At 39.7% G+C, this 20,194-nt stretch overlaps 2 protein-coding genes across 6 annotated transcripts in view; one reads left to right on the top strand and one right to left on the bottom strand.

Moving 5' to 3' along the window:
- nt5c3a (5'-nucleotidase, cytosolic IIIA) overlaps positions 1-10,392 on the bottom strand; it is a 41,842-nt gene extending 31,450 nt beyond the window's left edge. The window contains exon 1 of one of the 3 annotated variants that reach the window (XM_003222260.4): positions 9,973-10,392. In XM_003222260.4, the coding sequence (XP_003222308.1) occupies positions 9,973-10,110 (138 nt within the window). In that variant the 5' untranslated portion in view covers positions 10,111-10,392. Of the gene's footprint in view, positions 1-716; positions 808-9,972 lie in introns of those variants that run through there. The other 2 variants (XM_008112833.3, XM_062984297.1) reach the window with 2 other exon arrangements.
- A 158-nt stretch (positions 10,393-10,550) lies between these two features.
- The window catches only part of bbs9 (Bardet-Biedl syndrome 9), a 284,565-nt gene continuing 274,921 nt past the window's right edge, over positions 10,551-20,194 (top strand). The window contains exons 1-5 of one of the 3 annotated variants that reach the window (XM_008112837.3): positions 10,551-10,762; positions 12,863-12,986; positions 14,403-14,553; positions 15,702-15,766; positions 18,662-18,775. In XM_008112837.3, coding sequence (XP_008111044.1) covers positions 12,875-12,986; positions 14,403-14,553; positions 15,702-15,766; positions 18,662-18,775 — 442 coding nt within the window. In that variant the 5' untranslated portion in view covers positions 10,551-10,762; positions 12,863-12,874. The remainder of the gene's footprint in view (positions 10,763-12,862; positions 12,987-14,402; positions 14,554-15,701; positions 15,767-18,661; positions 18,776-20,194) is intronic. The other 2 variants (XM_062984296.1, XM_008112835.3) reach the window with 2 other exon arrangements.

The raw sequence follows: 20,194 nt of genomic DNA, 5'->3' as shown, positions 1-20,194 counted from the left end.
TGCTGGGAAGCTAATAAGAGGGATACGAGTATACTGGTAACACTTCTTTATCTGTTTCCAACAACTGATTTTCAGAATACTAACTCTGGTAATGGAAGTGATATACAGCCATCAAATATGGCCTTATATTTCATGAATCTGCCTTGAACCTTTTAAAACAATTAAAGTCAGTAGCTGTTGACTATGACATTATACATGGTATAAAGGACATCTCTTTACCTTACTATAATCAGGAAATATCCAATTAAGTTTAACTGAACAACCCTTGGCTTTAATAGGATAAGGCAAAAAGGTTTTCCCCTTCATACTGTGTGCATAACATTACAAATCTCTATCAAGCCATCCTTGGCACTGTAGCTTGTCTTTATGGGAAACATCTTTGGACAACAAACTACAGAAGTTTTCTTGAATCAACATAGCACAGCAGCTCACCTAATATACACAAGTTCCTAAATTGAGCCTGCTTATCTCTTTGAGCAATCTGGGATCATATTTTGAGACAACTCTTTTTGCTATATTCATCTGCTAGTGATTCCTGAATGCTCTATTCTGGTTTCAGAAAACGAGGCAGAAGATTATTTAGTCATCATGTTTAAAACAATTGTCAAAACAATGACTGATATGTCCCACTGAAACTTATGTGGTTAGGATCAAGTTGAAGTCCACTCTTGTTCCTTATTTCATTGAATTGAGGAAACAGCTTTACAACTACTTACAAAATTCCAGAAGAAATGTAAAATGCAATGGAAATGTATAATTTTTATCCTTATAACATAAGCCCAAGTTCTATTTCAAATTGCATGCTTTGTTCTGTGCTTATGTCAGCATATTCTTTGGGTTCTAGTGTGACATCACTGTTTCTATAGGAACTATTTTACAAATGTATAATCAGAAATAAACTTCAGCTGTCCTGCAATATTTATGCCACAATTCATTATTCTAGAAATTTCTCTTGGGAAATTAGGTAGTACATGCAAAACCCAATCACAGAAAAAGCATGAAAGGTCCTGAAATGGCATCATTTCTAATGACATAAAATTTGGGATCCAAATATACAGTGCAGTCAAATACATTCAAAAGTAAGTCTTGGTTCTTTTTAATTCTGTTTACACTCAGTTAAACATTTGAACACATTACAGCTAGTTATTTTAGTTCCCATTGATATAAGAAATAAACATATAATGAAGCTGAAAAGATGTTAAACAGGCAGAATCACTATATGACTTGAACTAATAAAAGATTGCTGTTTTCATGTGTGCCGCTTTAAAGATTACCAACCCTATAGCAACACAGAGATTATTTTTGGCTATAACTGTATCATTTGCAACAACAATTAATAACTTGAGATATTCAGAGAATGTAAACCAGAATTATTTTGTAGAAAGCATATAGCTGAAATTGTGGATGAATTTCTGGATGAATAGTAATAGTAAAAGAGGAGAATGGCATAACAGAGTCTGGAATTCTGGAACTGTTATTTAAGCACAAGTTAATTCAAGATATCCTAGGTCATATTTGTATACAGTGTTCCCTCACTACTTCGCGGTTCACTTTTCGCGGATTTTTATTTGCTCTAAAATACTATTATAAATCATAAAAAATTACAATTTAAAGCCTAAGGAAGGGAGGAAGGAGAAGCCAAAGGGAGAAAAAAGGAGCCCAAGTGGCAACGGGAGGAGAAGAAGGCGATTTATTAATACACAATTGGTTGATAAAGACTTAAAATAGTGTGTAACTACTAAAATAATGTATAAATATTAAAATAAATATAGTGCCCCTACTTCGCGGATTTTCACTTATTGCGGGTGGTCCTGGAACCTAACCCCAGCGATAAGTGAGGGAACACTGTAACTCTGTAAATTCTGCAAATACTGTTGTAATATATTTGAGTTTTTCCAACCAAGTATACAGAGGATACAGGTGTATAATAAAGTATATTAAAATACAAGTTAGTAGTTTATATGTGTGTGTGTTTACATAAACAGACCTGATGAACTCATTATGCACACACAATCCTCCTGTGTAATTAGTGAAAAATTAGTTTAATCCATGTACATTCTAAGGAGTAAACTAATATAAATACAGGATAAGGCTCTACTAACCAAATATTATCCATATTTGGAATCTCTTAACTTCCATGAGGCTCACACAGGACCATAACCATGGTCATTCATATGTAAGTTCCACTTCACTCACAGCCATTGTTTCTAGACAGTTGTGTTGTAAAGTTGCAGCCACACACTAGTACTACTTAACCAATACAGACACATTCCCTGTCAGTTTTAATTTAATGTATTTGTACAGGCATTCAATTAACAAAGCCTTTGACAAAGAAGCGCCTTTTACACATTTTTTTTATGCCAGACAGACACTATCTTTTAGCTGGGTAGTTTTTAGCACACTTTTTATTGGTAAAGGAGAGCTAGGGAAACATGGGTATTTAGTGTCAGACTGCAGCATCATTTTTGTAAAAAACAATGCAATGAAGCTTAAGATAAGAAAAAGCGGGATTTTACCCTCACCAGTCCTACTATAACTTGTGTGCATGACTAAACAGCAGCTTCTTCTAGAATCCCCAACTGAATACGAATGACATGTGAAAGAGGGAGATCAGACAATCCTATCTTTCCAGCTCCCACCAGTATGTTGCGGAAATATCCACCAGAACACAAAAATCATAAGAAAGGTGAGGTCTGGTGAAAACAAAAGAAAATGTGGCTAGATGAATTTCATAAGCAGCTTTCGTTTGATCTTTAGAAGGTTGAAAATGTTTTTGTTTGTGTGCAAGGTATATGTAACCTGCTTGTTTAATTCATCTGTGCATACTGTTAGCTTTGGATCAAAGGTTTGCTGAAACTTATTGAACTTATTGAACAGGGAGAAATGTACAGCACTACACTTTGGCAATAAAAATGAAATGCACAGATATGAGATGGGTAACACTTAACTTGAATGCAGTACATGCGAAAGGGATCTAGGACTCTTAGTAGACCACATGCTGAACGTAAGTCAAAAGTGTGTCATGGCAGCTAGAAAGGCCAATGTGATTCTATGCTGCATCAAAAGGAATATAATGTCTAGATCAAGGGAAATTCCACTGTATTCTGCTTTGGTCAAACTTCACCTGGAATACTGTGTCCAGTACATGCTGGAAGGTGTCCAGAGAAGGGCAACCAAAACAATAGGAGTTTTGGGAGCCAAGCCCCATGAGAAGCGCTGAGGGAGTTGGGTGTGTTTAGTTTGGAGAAGAGAAGGCTGAAGGGGAACACGATAGCCATGTTTAAATATTTGAAAGGATGTCACACTGAGGAGAGGGAGGATCATTTTCTGCTGCACTAAAGAGTAGGACACAATGGAGCAATGGATTCAAATGTCACCCGAATATTAGGAAGTGGGTTAAACCACTCAGCTGCTGAACTTGCTGACCGAAAGGTCGCGGTTCGAATCCAGGGAGCGGGGTGAGCTCCTGCTGTTAGCCCCAGCTTCTGCCAACCTAACAGTTTGAAAACATGCAAATGTGAGTAGATCAACAGGTACCGCTCTGGTGGGAAGGTAACACTGCTCCATGCCGTCACATGACCTTGGAGGCATCTACGGACAATGCCGGCACTTCGGCTTATAAATGGAGATGAGTACCAACCCCCAGTCAGACATGACTAGTCTTAATGTCAGCAGAAAAACCTTTACCTTTACGTTATTAGGAAGAACTTCGTGACAACAAGACTGTTTGGCAATGGAATATGCTGCCTGGGAGTGTAAAGGAGCCTCCTCGTAGTTTTTTTTAGCAGGGGCTGGATGGCCATCTGTTGGGAGTGCTTTGATTGTGTGTTCACGCATAGCAGGGGACTGGACTGGATGGTCCTTGGGATATCTTCCAACTCTATGATTCTCTCGGCTTTGGGGACCTATACCTAACATCCTTTGATCTTGGGATGTGAGTTTACTATAGAAAGCTAGGAAGACATTGTTAAAGTGAAAGTGCTGTGGTTTATAACTTTGAATATGTTTTGAGGGATTTTAACTGAATTTTTTGTAGTGCTGTTTGTGTTTAATTCTGTTTTAATGTTTATATATTTGTATATTTCAAATTGGATACTAATGCTTTCATGTGGAGCCTCTTTTGAGTCCCCTTTGGGGAGATTTCTACATATTGTGTCAGAAGTGAATTGAGAATACAGTTATAATGTATACAAAACCATGAAGTTAAAAACTTGGCATTATACTCAATTTCCTTTGACCAGAAACTGGCCACTTCGAGTGCCACTGTAAGAAGGTCCTCCATTATGCATTATGTAAGGGCAAATGTCAAATAGCTTGCTTTCTATCAACACAACATCTAGTGTCTTGTTACTTGAATCCGGAGAAACAACCTTGTCAATAAGAGCCTGGCTTGTCAATAAATACTGGCTCAAGATCAGGATGAGTACAAAAGTAGTTGGTTTAAAATCAATTCTAAGAACGCCTCCTCCACTGGCCTTTCTACATCCCTCTTAAATCATCTGGCTTTTGACCAGATGGGTTTTGACATGGATCTCAAATCAATCAGAGACTGTGGGACATTGCCTTTTGTGAGCTGCGCTCTTGTTCATATGTATTATGCTCCCCAAGTGCCTTGTCGGGCCGTTCCATACAGCAAACTATCTAAAGAACTTGACTGTGGCCAAATACCGCTGCCCATTTCCCAAAGCAAAGTGTAATGAACTGCTGCGTGGGAGATTCACGGGTATCCCACATAATGAAAGATTTCTGCCCATGTAACAAACAGGAAGTAAAATGAATCTACCACATTCTACTGTCATGCAGTTTCTACAAACAGGCCCAAACACCTACTACGTAGAAATTTACCAGCTAGTCCAATGAAATTTTATGTGAAGTTTCTACTTGATGGCGATCTTCTACATGACTTTGGCAGTTGCCAAGTGTCTTTCTGAGGCAGCCAGGATTAGGCAATTCCCAATTTTACACACAGGATGAATCATGCCAGTATCTTTTGTAGTCTTTTACTTATGTTCATAGCCATCACGTATTCTAAGCAGTTTTTTATTGTGTAAATTTTATTTAACTGTATGTTTAATCAGTTGGCTGTTGTTCATCTTATTATCCTGCGTACCTTGTACACCTATGGAGCAATAAGGGTTTTTGGACCATAATAAAAGTTGTTGTTGTCAGTAAAACCAATAAGTACTCATTTGAATTTCCTGAGTAGATACTAGCAGACAAGTTTGTGCTCCAGAATATAGTGAAGAGGGGGCAGCCAGAAAGGCACAGCTCCATTGTGTCTTCTGCAATATCACTTGGGAGCCCCTCAATATATACAATATAATAACATATAGAAATAATAACATTGTAATGTAACAACACTAATATATATAATATTAATAATGTAATATAATATATTATATATACCACAACTTATGATATAGTCCAATACATTATATGATTCTAATAGTATAATATACTGGAAATGTATTATATATATTGTGGTAAACGAATATAGTACAATATAATAATATATAATAATATAATAATTTTATGTGATATATTACATGTAATATTACTAATAATATTGCAGTGTAGTGGTATAGTACAATATAGTAATATATAATACTAACATAATTCTATGTTAATAATGGAATATATTGTATATACATATAATATTGTTAGTAATATTAAAATATAATACAATACAATACAATACTTATTGTTGTTGTTTATTCATTCAGTCACTTCCGACTCTTCTTGACCTCCTGGACCAGCCCACGCCAGCGCTTCCTGCCGGCTGTCACTGCCTCCAATTCCTTCAATGTCGAGCCAGTCAGTTCAAGGATACCTTCCATCCATCTTGCCCTTCCTTATTCCTTCCATTTTCCCCAGTGTTATGATCTTTTCCAAGCTTTCCTGTCTGATCATTATGTGGCCAAAGTACTTCATCTTTCCCTCCAGTGAGCAGACGGGCATAATTTCCTAGAGTATGGACTGGTTGGATCTTCTTGCAGTCCAAGGGACTCTCAAAAATTTCCTCCATAGGTTACTACGGGGAATGCCATTGCTTTAACTATGCGGAACTTCGTTGCCATAGGTGATATCTCTGCTCTTCACTATTTTATCAAGGTTGACCGTTGCTCTCCTTCCAAGAAGTAAATGTCTTCTGATTTCCTGGCTGCAGTCTGCATCTGTCGGGGGTGCTTTAAATGCGATTTCTTGCTTCTTGGCAGGAGGTTGGACTGGATGGCCCATGAGGTCTCTTCCAACTCTACTATTCTATGATTCTGTGATCTGCAGTGATCTTCATGCCTAGAAATATAAAGTCTGTCACTTCCTCTACATTTCCTCCTTTTATTTGCCAGTTATCAATCAATCTGGTTGCCATAATCTTGATTTTCTTGATGTTTAACTGCAAACCAGCGTTTGCATTTTCTTCTTTCACCTTGATGATGGAGGCTCCTCAGCTCCCTCTCACTTTCAGTAATATATTAATAATATTGTAATATAGTAATAGCAATATATTAAATAAAATTATTACTGATAATATATAATCATGTATAATGATATACTGTTTTATTATTATATATTTATATATTTTAAGTTGTAATGTTTTTGTGGGCCATTTCAAGTCTCCGTATAGAAGGATAATGTGGAATATAAGTAAATAAATAAACCTGTGTGTGTGTGTGTGTATGTGGCTAGGGTGTCCAATTACATAGACAAACTCCCACTTCCACAAATAGCTATAGCTCCCACTATGCAGGAGACACAAATGACACTCCCTCTAATGACATTGCAGGTTATAGTGATTGCCATGACATGTCTAAGAGCCCTGCCAATGTCCTCCACAAACACTATACTGCCCACTACCCAAGAAAAAGCTTTCATATGGGGACAATTTCCTCCCAGATTTTCTGTTTTTCCTCCACTACAAACATCCCAGTGTTTCTGACTCTCTCCATTGGTGTGGAATTTGCATGATCCCTACCACTGCTTCTCCCATAACGCTTTCCTACTCATTTCTATGGTGCACAGCAAACAGAGCAGAATTGATCAGAACTGAACATACTGGAAGGGTTTGGGGGACTGATTTAACATGATGGAAGTTGTAGTTCACCCTGCATCAAGACAGAGTACTGTGACCAGAAATTTTCCTGGACCAAACTTGGCAAATAGAATTATTAGAACCCCATAACCAAGGCAAAATACTCAAAGAGGTTTGGGGAGATTTGACCCTGATTTATTGGAGTTGTAGCTCACATCCAGAGAGCACTGTGAACTCAAAAGAACAATGGCTCTGGACTAAACTTGGCACGTATACCCAACTTGCCCAAATTTGAATACAGGTGGGTTTTGGGGGGAATTGCTTTTGACATTTGGAAGTTGTAGGTACTGGGATTTAAAGTTCACCTGCAATCAGGGCACTCTGAACCTCATCAAAGATGGACTTGGGCCTAACTTGTCACACAGAACCCCCGTGACCAACAAAAAATACTGGAGGGCTTTGGGGGGAATTTACTGTTTTAGGGGAGTTGTAGTTCATATATATCCAGAAAGCACCATGATCTTAAACAATGATGCACGCATGCCTGATATGCCTAAATTTGAATACTAGAGGAGTTTGAGGCAGATAGACCTCAATTTCTGAGAGTTGTAGTGCACCTAGAACCAGAGAACCTGTGAACCCCACCAACGATGGACCTGGATCAAACTTGGCATGCAGAACCACCATGACCAACAGAATATACTGGAGGGGTTCGGGGGGAACTGACTTTTCTTTCTGGGAGTTGTAGCTCAACCACAACCAGCAAAACTGTGACCTTCACTGATGGCCGACCTGGACCAAACGTGGCACATGGAACCCCCATGACTATTTCTCTATACTGGAGAGGTTTGAGGGGACTGACTCACCATAGTGGCAATTGTAGTTTACCCTACAGCTAGAGAGAACACTGAACCTCACCGATGGTGCATCCAGAGCAAACCTGCCCAATATAATAATAGTAATAGTAATAATAATAATAATAATAATAATAAATCTTTATTTACATCCCGTTTTTCTCCCTCACTGGACCCAAAGTTGCTTACAACATATTAAAATCACATAACAACAATCAAAGTACATCAATAATATAACCATAATAGGATAAAGAGATTAAGAAAAACAACTACAGTATACATTCAAGTTCAGAAGGCCACACATCCAGACATATGTTGCACTCTACTCCAGTCCCTAACATGTTCCTGTCATTCCTGATTAATTTTCTTCACTAAATGCCTGTTTAAACAGGAAGATTTTTAGTTGGTTCTTAAAAGAGGCAAGGGAGGGAGCTGTTTTGATTACTTTTGGGAGCGTGTTCCATAGAGTAGGAGCAGCCCTCTACCTTGTTGATGTGAGTTGCATTTGCAAGGGATGTGGAAGTGAGAGTAGGGCCTTCCATGAAGATCTTAAAGAGTGGGCCGGTTGGTATGAGGAGATGCGGTCTGATAAGTAAGTTGAACCTGAACTGTTTAGGGGTTTAAAGGTCAAAACCAGTACTTTGAATTGGGCTAGGAAACGAATTGGCAGCCAGTTTTAATTGTGTGAAGGCCCTCCTGGCCACTGCCAACACCTTGGCCTCCAGGTTTAGCGATGAGTCCAGAAAGACCCCCAGACTGTGAACCTGTGTCTTCAGGAGGAGTGTGACCCCATCCAACACAGGTTGCCTTGATCGGCCCTACAACTGACCAGGAGGACCTCTGTCTTGTCTGGATTCAATTTCAATTGGTTTGTCCTCATCCAGTCCATTACAGCTGCTAGGCACCGGTTTAGGGTCTGAGGAGTTTCCTCAGTAATAGATTTGGGTATCATCTGTGTACAGATGGAACCGTACTCCAAAACTCTGGATGATCTCTCCCAGCGGCTTCATGTAGATGCTAAATAACATGGGGGACAGAATGGAATGGCCATGGGGTCGAGCAGGCATCCCCCAATACCACCGTCTGCAGGAAGGACTGCTTGCATATACAGTATATATAACAAACTTTAAGTACTGATGGAGTTTCTGGGGGTTAACTTGGCATGATGTGAGTTGTAGTTTACCCACAACCAATGCATTTTGTAAAATAAACAATGACTTTTCAAATAACCCAGGCAACGCAGGGTACCCACGCTAGTAAATACAGTAGTCTCACTTATCCAACTTTCCATATTATCCAACACATTTTTGTAGTCAATACATCGTGATATTTTGGTGCTAAATTTGTAAATACAGTAATTACTACATAGCATTACTGCGTATTGAACTACGTTTTCTGTCAAATTTGTTGTGGCCGGGCTGTGGCGCAGGCTGTTGAGCAGCTGCAATAAATCACTCTGACCATGAGGTCATGAGTTCGAAGCCAGCCCGTGACGGGGTGAGCACCCGTCAATTAAAAATAAAAAATAGCCCCTGCTTGTTGCTGACCTAGCAACCCGAAAGATAGTTGCATCTATCAAGTAGGAAATAAGGTACCACTTATAAAAAAAAAAGTGGGGAGGCAAGGTTAACTAATTTATGACCTGGAATGAGGAAGTGCTGTCAGAGTGGATGATGAAGCAGCTGCTCCCCCCTCTGTGGCCAGAATTGAACATCCCCTCAGGAGAAGGTTAACTTGCCTCTGCGTCTGTCTGTCTCGGTCTCTGTTTGATGTGTCTATGGGCATTGAATGTTTGCCCTATGCCCTAATGTGATCCGCCCTGAGTCCCCTTCGGGGTGAGAAGGGCGGAATATAAATACTCTAAATAAATAAATAAATGAATGTTTTGTTGCTTAATTTGTAAAATCATAACCTAATATGATGTTTAATAGGCTTTTCCTGAATCCCTCCTTATTATCCAACATATTCGTTTATCCAACGTTCTGCTGGCCCGTTTATATTGGATAAGTGAGACTTTACTGTACGTAAATAAAAACACAAGAGAGGGCGGCGCAGCTGACTAGTCCCTCCACCCACCCGGGCGCCTACCATCTCTATAATCTTGGTCTTGCGGCCCGTCTTCTTCTTCACGGTGAAGATGTACTGGGCCAGGACCACCCCTCCGACCAGGGCACACACGCTAGCGCTGGCCACTGCTCCCATTCTGGCCACCGCGCTCTTGTCCATGGCGAGAAGCAAGCCCACGCCACGCTGAAAGGCCCGGCGGAGGGGCAGAAGCTCTCCACTCCTCCTCCGCCGCTTCCGCTCCCTCAGCCGCCCCGTCGCGAGACCAACCGTAAGGAAAAGCAACCGTCCGGTCTAGTGGGCGATACCATTCCTACTCGAGGGAGCTCCAAGTCTTTATTTTAAAAACCGTCTCTTTACATTTGACATTCAGAAGCCTTTTCCTTTCTTCTTTTTCTCTTCTCCGCGGAAAAGAATATGAGCCGGAAAAGGAAGCGACGGGATAAGCCTTAACGATACCGTGGCAGACCTTTCCTATTCTATACTCCCCCTCCCAAAAAAACCCATAATGGTACACTCCACACCGCCACAGCTTTCCCTCAGCGCATGGCGCACGAAAACTATATCTCCCAGAGTGCAGTGCGCCGCTCAGTGCCTTTGGTCTGGAGGCGAGCGCGAGGCGGAGTCAATATTTTGGTTGTGGGGGCGCTATGACAACGGGAGGAAAGATGGCGGCGCTGAGGAGAGACTAGTGAAGAGGCATTGCTTTTGCTGTGCCCGGGCCTCGGCTCTCGCTTAGCTTCCCTCACGAGTCTCCTCAGAAGGGCGCTTTCCACTGCCAGCGGAAAAGAAGACCGTCTTCGGGAGAAGCCGGGTGAGTGGAAGGGACTGGGGCACGCAGCCTGCCGAGTCTCTGCACGTGTTCTCAGCAGCTCAAAGCGGCTGAGCTCCAAAGAGCCATGGATTAGCATGGCAGCCTGACAGCTCAGTCCTGCAAATTGGTCCCCAGAAGCGAGCCCTTTTAGCCAAGCACATAGCCAAGGGGGTACTTTAAGGGTTCAAACCACTCGCGAAAATTTTCAGGTAAAAAAAAAACTGGTTTTGTTTGTTGTGCATTTTCCGGGCTGTATGGCCATGTTCCAGAAGCGTTCTCTCCTGACATTTCGCCCACATCTATGGCAGACACCCTCAGAAGTTGTGAGGATGCCTGTCATAGATGTGAGCGAAATTGTCAAGAGAGAATGCTTCTGAAACATGGCCATACAGCTCGGAAAATGCACAACAACCCAGTGATTCTAGCCATGAAAGCTTTCGACAAAACCTGGTTTACTCATGAATTTTAACTGCTTAACCAAATCCCCATGCCAAGTGTATGAGAAGCAAAAATTTGAGTTCCTCCAGAACTACAATTACTGTCTCAACCAAATTTTGATTATTCATTACCTACCTTTCTACCAATTTACATTGCAATAGCAGCAATAGCTGACATAGTGGAAGTGACCATAATGGAAGCAGCTGACAGGCAAAGCCTAAGGGTGGGATTTGACCTGGATTGCAGGTGAAAACTGAGGAAACTGTGGAAATTGAGGTGTCTGCCATTGGTTCATTTAATCTTGTGGTTACCAACCCTTTTTTTGACCAGGGACCACTTTGACCTGGGACCACTCGCCATCATTAGTACCAAAAGGGTTACGAATTAGTGTTTGGTCAACTTCGGATTCATTTGGTTATTTACATTGCAATAGCATTTGCTATTTGTGGTGCTGATTCCAAAAAATTGCATTGGATAGACCACATCAGCTCTAGTTTCTGAAGTCCCCAATGGCGTTCTGAACACACATGGTACACAGAACTCTGATGGCCAACAGAACATACTGGAGGAGTTGGGGAAGGAATGATCCACCTGCGTGGGAGTTGCAGTTCACCCTGCATCCAAGAGCACTCTGAACTCCATCAATAGCAGATCTGGCCCAAACTTGGCACACAGACTCAATATGCCCAACTGTGAATACAACCTCTGAGGATCCCTGCCATAGATGTGGGCGAAACGTCATGAGAGAATACTTTTGGAACATGGCCATACAGCCCGGAAAACATACAGCAACCCTGTGATCCCGGCCATGAAAGCCTTCGACAACACTTCTAGATATTGCTGGAAAAGCCAAGAGCACTCTAGCATTGTGCAAGGAACTTTCTCAGAACTTCCATACACTTTCCCCGAAGAATTCACACAGTTAATTGATCTGAGATCAACTAACTTTTCATTGGCAGGTTGGTGTTTGGAGATAAACTACACTCTCCCCATCCTTTGCATTAGAGTTGAGTAGTTGGCCTTGTGTGGTTTTACTTTAAAATCAATTTTAAATGTGATTTTAAAGATTTTTCATGGAGCCCCTTCAATGCTTTTGTAGAAAAATGTTGAAAAGTATGTGTGTTTAAAGTATCTGTTTAATGTGTATTTCTTAGTGCTGCTAGGCCAAGTGAAGGATTATTGAATCTTTAGCCTCTTCTGTTTCACCACGTGCTAGATAACTGGAGGCAGGTATTAGAACAGCCTATTTGTGTCCTGCTCGATTGAGTTCCTTATCTGAAGTCATAAGGGCAACTCCAAGGCAATTACAGTAGAGAAATAGATAGAATAGCATTTAATGACTTTTAAAAAGCAACTTGGGACCTAGAATGGAAAAGGCCACTAGGGCATCAATGTTGCCATGGTAGACTGCCTCTCTGCGACAACAGCAACAGCTGCATTTTCAAGTTGAGTTATACTTGTTCTTTTGTAGAACATGAAAAAAGTACTAAAACTGTCAGTGTATAATCTGTTATTCAAGAAAAGAAGTATGGGGAGGTTGAGCAAGTTGTATAGTTAACACAATAATTTCATGCAGTATTTCGGAAAAATATCTTAACTTGGTTGCAATGTGTTGATATTAATGACAAGTTTGCTTAAGCTTTTTGTTTTTCCCCCAACTAGGCCTGAGGGAGAATGTCTTTATTTAAGGCCCGTGAGTGGTGGTCTACAGCAGTTGGCAACAATGAAGAATTTGATCAAGGATGCTTATGTGTTGCTAATGTTGACAATAGTAGTAATGACCAAGGTAAGTGTATATTGCTAGATAAGTGACTAATATTGTTGCGATGCGTTATTACTTATAGTCACATGTTTCTAACGACATTTTCACAAAGTAGGAACTGCAATCCCAAGTGGGTTTTTTTGGAGTGTGGGGAAGTATGCCTTATTAGGCTTACTGGGATTTAAGTTTGTGTTAATATGCTTAGAATGAACAAATTGAACCTTAATCCAGGCTCATAGCCAGTCAAAAGGCAGATCAGAGAAAAGGGATTCATGCTGTGCTGCATGAGGCAACACTTTCTCTGAAAATATAAGTTCACAGGCTGGGTATAGTCCTGGAAATCAACTCCAGAGCCAGAAATCTTTAGTACTGGTGAGGAGAATATTGCCTAGTTAAACATGGTGGGGATGTGAAAGTGGGCCTTCCTGTAATTGCTTCTAGCTTTAGAGCAGTGGTATCCAGCTTTTTGGCTTTCCTGGGCCACATTGGAAGAAGAAGAATTACCTTGGTTCACACACTGCCTCAAAACTGAAGCCACCATTTTGAGGTGGGCCACATTCATAGTTGTCCCAGGCCATAAATAGTGAGAGTATATGGTGCGCAGCAGCACTATGCTTAGTACAGAATTCTTTTTCAGAATTAATGTTATACAACCTTTCAACAGAGTCCTCTTGCTCTTTATTTTATTAGTTACTTTCAACAATTTATGATTTTTTTTCTGGCCGAACTTTTGCAATTGCAATACGAATTATGATTAATACCCCTCCAATATTTGTAGATGTAATGTACTCTGCTTATTCTATTCCGCTGTCCCCTACAAAATTCTTGTTCAAAAATCACACAATTGAGTTCCTAAAAAACTTATTTTAATTAAGTTTGTGATTTTGTGTTGGGTGTCTTGGTCTGCAGATAACCCATGGGCTGCAGGTTGGACAAGCCTGCTCTAGACTTTTCTTCTTAAGAAGGCTAGACTTCTACTTTATTTGCTAACCATCTGTTTGTAGAAAATACTTGGTTTTTGCAGTCTTGAGAGAACGGTCTCTTTTTTAAAGATAGGGCCTTAACAGTGTGCTCTATTGTGATTTGTCTTTTTAATTTTTCTAGTTAATGTTTTAATTGTCTTTAATGTTAGAGTTTATTTTCGTGATCAACTTTTAAAAAATCTATACATTGCTATTTTAATGTTGTAAGTTGCCTTGAATCTTCATTCTGAGGGAAAAAGTGGGCTATAAATGAAGTTTATAAAGTTGGCTAAACATATTTTCCATCTGCTCTGTTGTATGTTTGTTTGAAAGTAAGTCCTACTGAGTTTTTTTGAGTGTATTCAAGAAAATACATGGGATTACAATTATAGAATTCTGTCTGGTATAGAAAAATAAGGGCAACAGAAAATCTTACTACAGGCTTCTGTTTTATGTCATGTATATATTTATTTTTCAGATAAAATTATTGTGGGCAGTTATATGGGGTTTCTTAGAATCTATAATCCCCATCCAATAAAACCAGGAGACTCTATGCAACCTGAAGATTTGTTGTTGGAAGTTCAATTACGTGATCCAATATTGCAGGTGGAAGTAGGAAAATTTGTTTCGTAAGTAAACAGTCTTGCTGCTAATGATCATGCTAATTTGAAGACTCAGATTAAGGTAGTTTATCATCCCAGTTAATTTGGTTCTCTGGGGTAGACTAGATATATTTTGTGAAGTGTTTTGCGATTACATTGTGGCAGTTGCACTAGAACCAACGTGGATTTTGGCACCATTTCTTTATGACATATTATATTTTATTAATGCTTCTGGCCTGAACTCTAGCAAAGTAAAGAGGCTATCAGCACTCAAAAGGAGATGAGGAAGCATATGAATCTGAAGTTTTCTTATTCACCAAAACATGATTTTTAATGCTTAGTGAGATGGCCTCAATTTTTATTTGTTTGGCAGTTTAAATATTAATAGAAATCTGAAATAAGAGCTGAATTGCATTACAGTAAATGTAGAGAAATGTGCAGTTTTAAAGTATTTCATCAATATTTTATAAAATAATGGATATTTCTTCATGTTCTCAGTTTATAATGGTCGGAATGTTGTAGAGGTGCTCCAATACATTTCCTCCATGTAATGAGAAAACTGTTTTTCATGTACAGTTTATCATAAAATAATAGATGAGCATGGTTTTTCCCTTCATGCTTCCAAAGATAAAATCTGTTTTTGGAGTTAGAAGGAAGTTGAGAAGTCTGAACACAAATGTAAATGTGGATCCTATGTTGGGCTTGAGTAGAGTAAATTACAATTTTATTGTAATTGATGTTTTTATTGGATAACTGTTTTATTGCTGTGTTTTGATATTTGATTGTTTTATCGGGCAAGGCCCCATGTAAACCGCCCCGAGTCCCTTCGGGAGATGGGGCGGGGTATAAAAATAAAGTTATTATTATTATTATATCTGCACAAATTATATAAAATTAAGCATTAATTGTGCTACACAACCCATGTTGAATAGCAGTATTGCATAACTGAACTAAGACACTAAATGTATAATATATGTCCAGTCATTTCTAGAACTCATTGACAACAGAATTCTGGTCATAATTTGTGAATATTCTTGCATTTGTATGCTCTTTGAGGTGCACTGTGTGCCAGAGATTCTAAACGTTAAATACAGGTACCACTGATCTGCTACTATTAATGCAATTTTCTTTAAAAGTGCATCTCACATTTTTTCCTTTTTTTCTTTTCTTGGCAGTGGTACAGAACTGCTTCATTTAGCTGTGCTGCATTGCAAAAAGTTGTGTGTATATGCTGTCTCAGGTAAAAAGCAAATGTCTTTAGAGTATGGTGATCTTTCCTCTTCTCAGATTTTTCTTGTGAAGCAGTGATAATATTTCAGTTTGTATATTTAGTATGAGCTATTGGTACAAAGAACAAGCATGCATCCTGTTCCTGAGTATTAGTAATGAATATTAATCTTTGGTGGGATACAATATATAAAGCGTCTAGTGAGGTGAAAATTCTGTGTCGTTTGAACCGCTCAAATGCCTACTAATAGTAAGCAAATATGTTCACATGGAGAACTAGAGAGAAGATAAAAAAAGAAATGATTTTGCTAGAGAGTAAAAGGATAAAAATAAATATGCAATATTGAGTACAACTAATGAATAATAAATATATACATTGGAAAATGTGTGACCCTGATCAGTGTTCCCAAATTTTGGTCTTCGGGTTATTTGGACTTTAGCTACTAGAATTCCTGACTATTGGCAAATTTGACTGAGGTTTCTGAGAGTTGAAGTCCTAAACAGTTAGAGGGTCAATATTTTGGAATGCTGATCTGAGAGGCCACACACATTGCAGTGCTATTCTGATACATCTTTATTAATCATTAACTCTGCTCAGTTGTTCCATTACATTATTCTGATGATGTTGGGCTACAGCTCCGAGCTTTCCTTATGATTGTGTGATCTGCTTGAAATGGTGAGAGTTGTTGTAGTCCAGCGACATCTGAAGGAATGTACACTGTCTGTCCTTGAAGGCCAAGCTGTGTCCTTTTAGATCAGGCCTGCATAACATTTGGCCTGCGAGCTAGACGTAGCCCACAGACGGCAGGGGAAGCAATTATAGTGAAGTCCTTCACCAGCCTTCACCTGTGAAGAGATGGTGGAGCAAACTGGTGGTCATGTTATGAGTTGCAATCAATCATGATTAAGTTTGTGGTGGTGGTGGGCGGGGAGGAGTGGCCCACAGAAGTTTTTTTTTTTTAAGTGGCTCTTTACAACTGCCAAGTTGTGCAGGCCTACTTTAAATGTTTTTGGACTCCATTAGTCTCGGCATGTCCAGTGGCTAGGAATGGTGAGGACTGGATTCTAAAAATGTCTGGAGATCCTAAGACTATCAACTGTTGATTTAAAGCACACTTTCATGTAGACCTCTTCAGCATGACATTTTCCTATCCTCGTTGTCATGAATAGGAAAACTTTGGCTCTATAAGTCTTTTGGACTTCAACTCCCAGAAACTCCAAAAAAGTATACATTTCAAAAGATAATGTCTGTAAAAGTCGTACAGACCTACATGCTACTTCTGAATGTTTAAACTTGAACTTGTCATTGGCCATAGGCTAAATTGAAAAATTACAGAACTTGCCACTTGTAGGATTTTAGTGGTGGGCTTGCTCTGCACAATGTTTAGAACATTAGAGGACAAGGACATATAGGAAGTTGACTTCTTGAGTTATCCCATAGAAAAATACAGTAGTCAAGATTATACAATCAGCCTTCCACTTTCATGGTTTTTGTGCTCATGTATTTGATGTTTTGTGAATTTGAAATGTTGCCACCTCCTGGAGTTGTGGCTGCCATGTGATCATACACATGGCAGCCCAGTCCTCAGGAAGTGAGGGGGCTGTTCAGGTGGCCTGTGTGCCAATATCTCCCTTTGCCTGAGTGGATCAAAGATTTGTGAATATGCAGAAAGCACCAGCCCTATACACTTCACCTAGCTCAGCCGTCATGATCAGGCCCTTCACAGGTGACAGATGTTGACTCAGAGACTGAATCGGTTGATGAGCTCCTGCAAGACTGAAATCCGAGCCCAGTGACCTTGCAGCTGCCTATAGTTATACCTTCAGAAAGTCATTTAATTGAGGAAAATTCCAATGATCGCCCAAACTTAGATTCATCAGATGGAGAGGCGGCTGGGGAAGATACATTCTTTGACCACAGACAATCTATTTCACAAGAAAGGAGTCAAAGAGAATGTCGAAGGTAGTAGTTTAGCTCTCAAATGCTGTTGAGTCAACTTTCCCTTGTGAAACGCAAGGTGCCTGGATTCTCAAGGTAAACAACCTTGGGAATCCCTTAAAGGGACCTCGTGCCCGCATTTCCTTGCAGAGTCAACTTTGCTTTCCTCTGAAGAGGTTCCCATGTTCCAGTATCCAGCTCCTAGCCTTGTTTCCTGCCTTGTTCCCGTGCCTGGTTTCCAGAACTCCAAGTCGCATTGTGCCCTGTGACTCTCGAATAGTCCTCATTTTGTTTACCTTGCTTTCCTTTTCTTGATTTAAGACTTTCCATCCAAGCCGCGGAGTGCCCTGTGACTCTAGAGTATACCTCGCCTTGTTGTTCCAGTTTCTTGTTACTCCTGATTATCATTTTTCCATGTGGATTACAGTTGCTGAATTTGCTACGTCTTGTTTGGATCTCTGCAACCTCGGATTACTTGCTGCCTTTGATTCCTTGAATGGAACTATCGAGTTCTATCTGTGGATTATAACTTTTCTGAGACTTTGCTGGACTGTAATTGCACAGTCAAGTGCCTTTTATTATAGACTATGTATTTTGGAGACTTTTAAATATTTGCTTGTGTGTGTGTGTGTGTGTGTGTGTGTGTGTGTATATATATATATATATTCAATAAACTGCTTTGCTTTTGATACTGGTCTGAGTTTGGTTTTCAAAGTGCTCCAGTAAGCCTAGGGTGCAACAAGCAGCCATGTACAGCATACCAACTCTGTTATGACATTGGGGCTTTATCTTCTTGTGGACTGAATTTCGACATAGCCATGGGTCATATAATTTTTCCCCAAAGCCTGGCCTTGACTCATAAATGAGGTTGATTTGTACATAAGTATATAATCAATACACGATATTCTTCATAATATGATTTCTGCAGAAAGAGGAAAATCACAATCCTTTCTTTCTTTGTATTAATAGGAAGCTTGGGAAATATTGAACATGGCAACCAATTTCAGTTAAAACGTATGTATGAGCACACTCTTCAGCGAACAGCCTACAACATGACTTATGGACCATTTGGAGGCATAAAAGGTAAATTCAAAACTAAGATTAGGTTATTTTCCTTTAATGTGTGTAGCTGTCATATAACAATAACAGTTCTCTTTCAGCATGCACAGTGGATAGATTGTTGCTGTAAGGAGGTCCTGGGGCATAATCAAGGATATCTAGAAGAAAAAGTGCTGAATTAGGAGGTCTGCTCATAATAAACAAAACAGCTTTGTATCTGCTACCAGGCACGAAGGCTAGGACATCACTCATAGTAATATTATTTTCCAGGCAGTTGAAAATGGTGAGGTAAGCATGATAGGAATGAAGTATGCTTGACCTATTTGCAAGAAGTGAAAAGTGCTATTTTTTAGATTACAATATCCATAATCTCCTAGTATCATGGCCATGCTATTCAGTAGGCTGCAGGGGATGTGGAGCCAAGGTTGTCAAGAATCTGGTACAGTGTGGAGAGAAAAATTAGGATTGCTAACATCATAAAATATGTAAGTTTGGAATTCATTAAAATCCTATTCCTTTTTTCTGGATGCTGTTCACATGTTTAAAAATTCTTTATTAAAAAAACTGTGCAATCATAGTGACATTTAGTACATGTATTTTTCAAAAGTCCTGTGAGAAAGACACATATAATTTAGGAGTTAAGCAAACTTTGGCTGACATTGGTTTAGAGTATATGAGTCATGCTATGTATGTGAAGTGAATTATTCATCATAGCACAGTTCAGCTGCCAGTAGCGGAAGCAGAGTTATACATACAGCAACATTGCACACTTCACAACTTGCACATTGCACAGCTTCCCGTCATTAACATACATTGTGCAATGTAGATATTTATTCTATATTATCTGTACCCGGTCACACGTTGCTGTGGCCCAGTCTAGTTCAGTGGAAAAGAAATGCTAGAGAAAGAGTAGGAATCAGATACATGTGATTTCACAATTCTTGTGGGTAGGCAGTATTTATGGTGGTTCCATTGTCTGTGCAGATATGGAGATTGCCTGGTTTGGCGACTCTGGAACATGGAACATATTACTGTCTATGTGATAAGCAATCTGTGTCCTGATGTAAACCATAGAATTCTAAATATCGCCTCTGAGTGTAAACATAGATAGATAGATGGATGAATGGATATAGATCTCTTTCTTTCTCTGTCCTCCTCTTGGGGAGAATGACAAGGGGTATGGCTTCCTTGCTGGCTGCACCCCCTGTTATTTTCCCCGCTGGGAGAGGCCATAGACCTTCCCAGTGAGTGATCCCAGTGCCTCCTCCTCTCTGTTATTGAAAATCTGTCTACCAGTATTAAAAAGCTCAAAAATCAGGACAGTAAATAAAGAACACCCCTCAGAAAACAGAGGAATTCCAGAAATGAAACAGTCAGGGCCAGTTAACACCTCCCCACAAAGGATTCCCCCAGGCAGGAAGAAGCCAGGCTTTGAAGCTGCAA

The sequence above is a fragment of the Anolis carolinensis genome, chromosome 6 (assembly GCF_035594765.1).
Source record: "Anolis carolinensis isolate JA03-04 chromosome 6, rAnoCar3.1.pri, whole genome shotgun sequence".
Taxonomy (NCBI): domain Eukaryota; kingdom Metazoa; phylum Chordata; class Lepidosauria; order Squamata; family Dactyloidae; genus Anolis; species Anolis carolinensis.
Note: the sequence above shows the minus strand (reverse complement) of the source record. Positions and strands in the feature narration are given on the sequence as shown.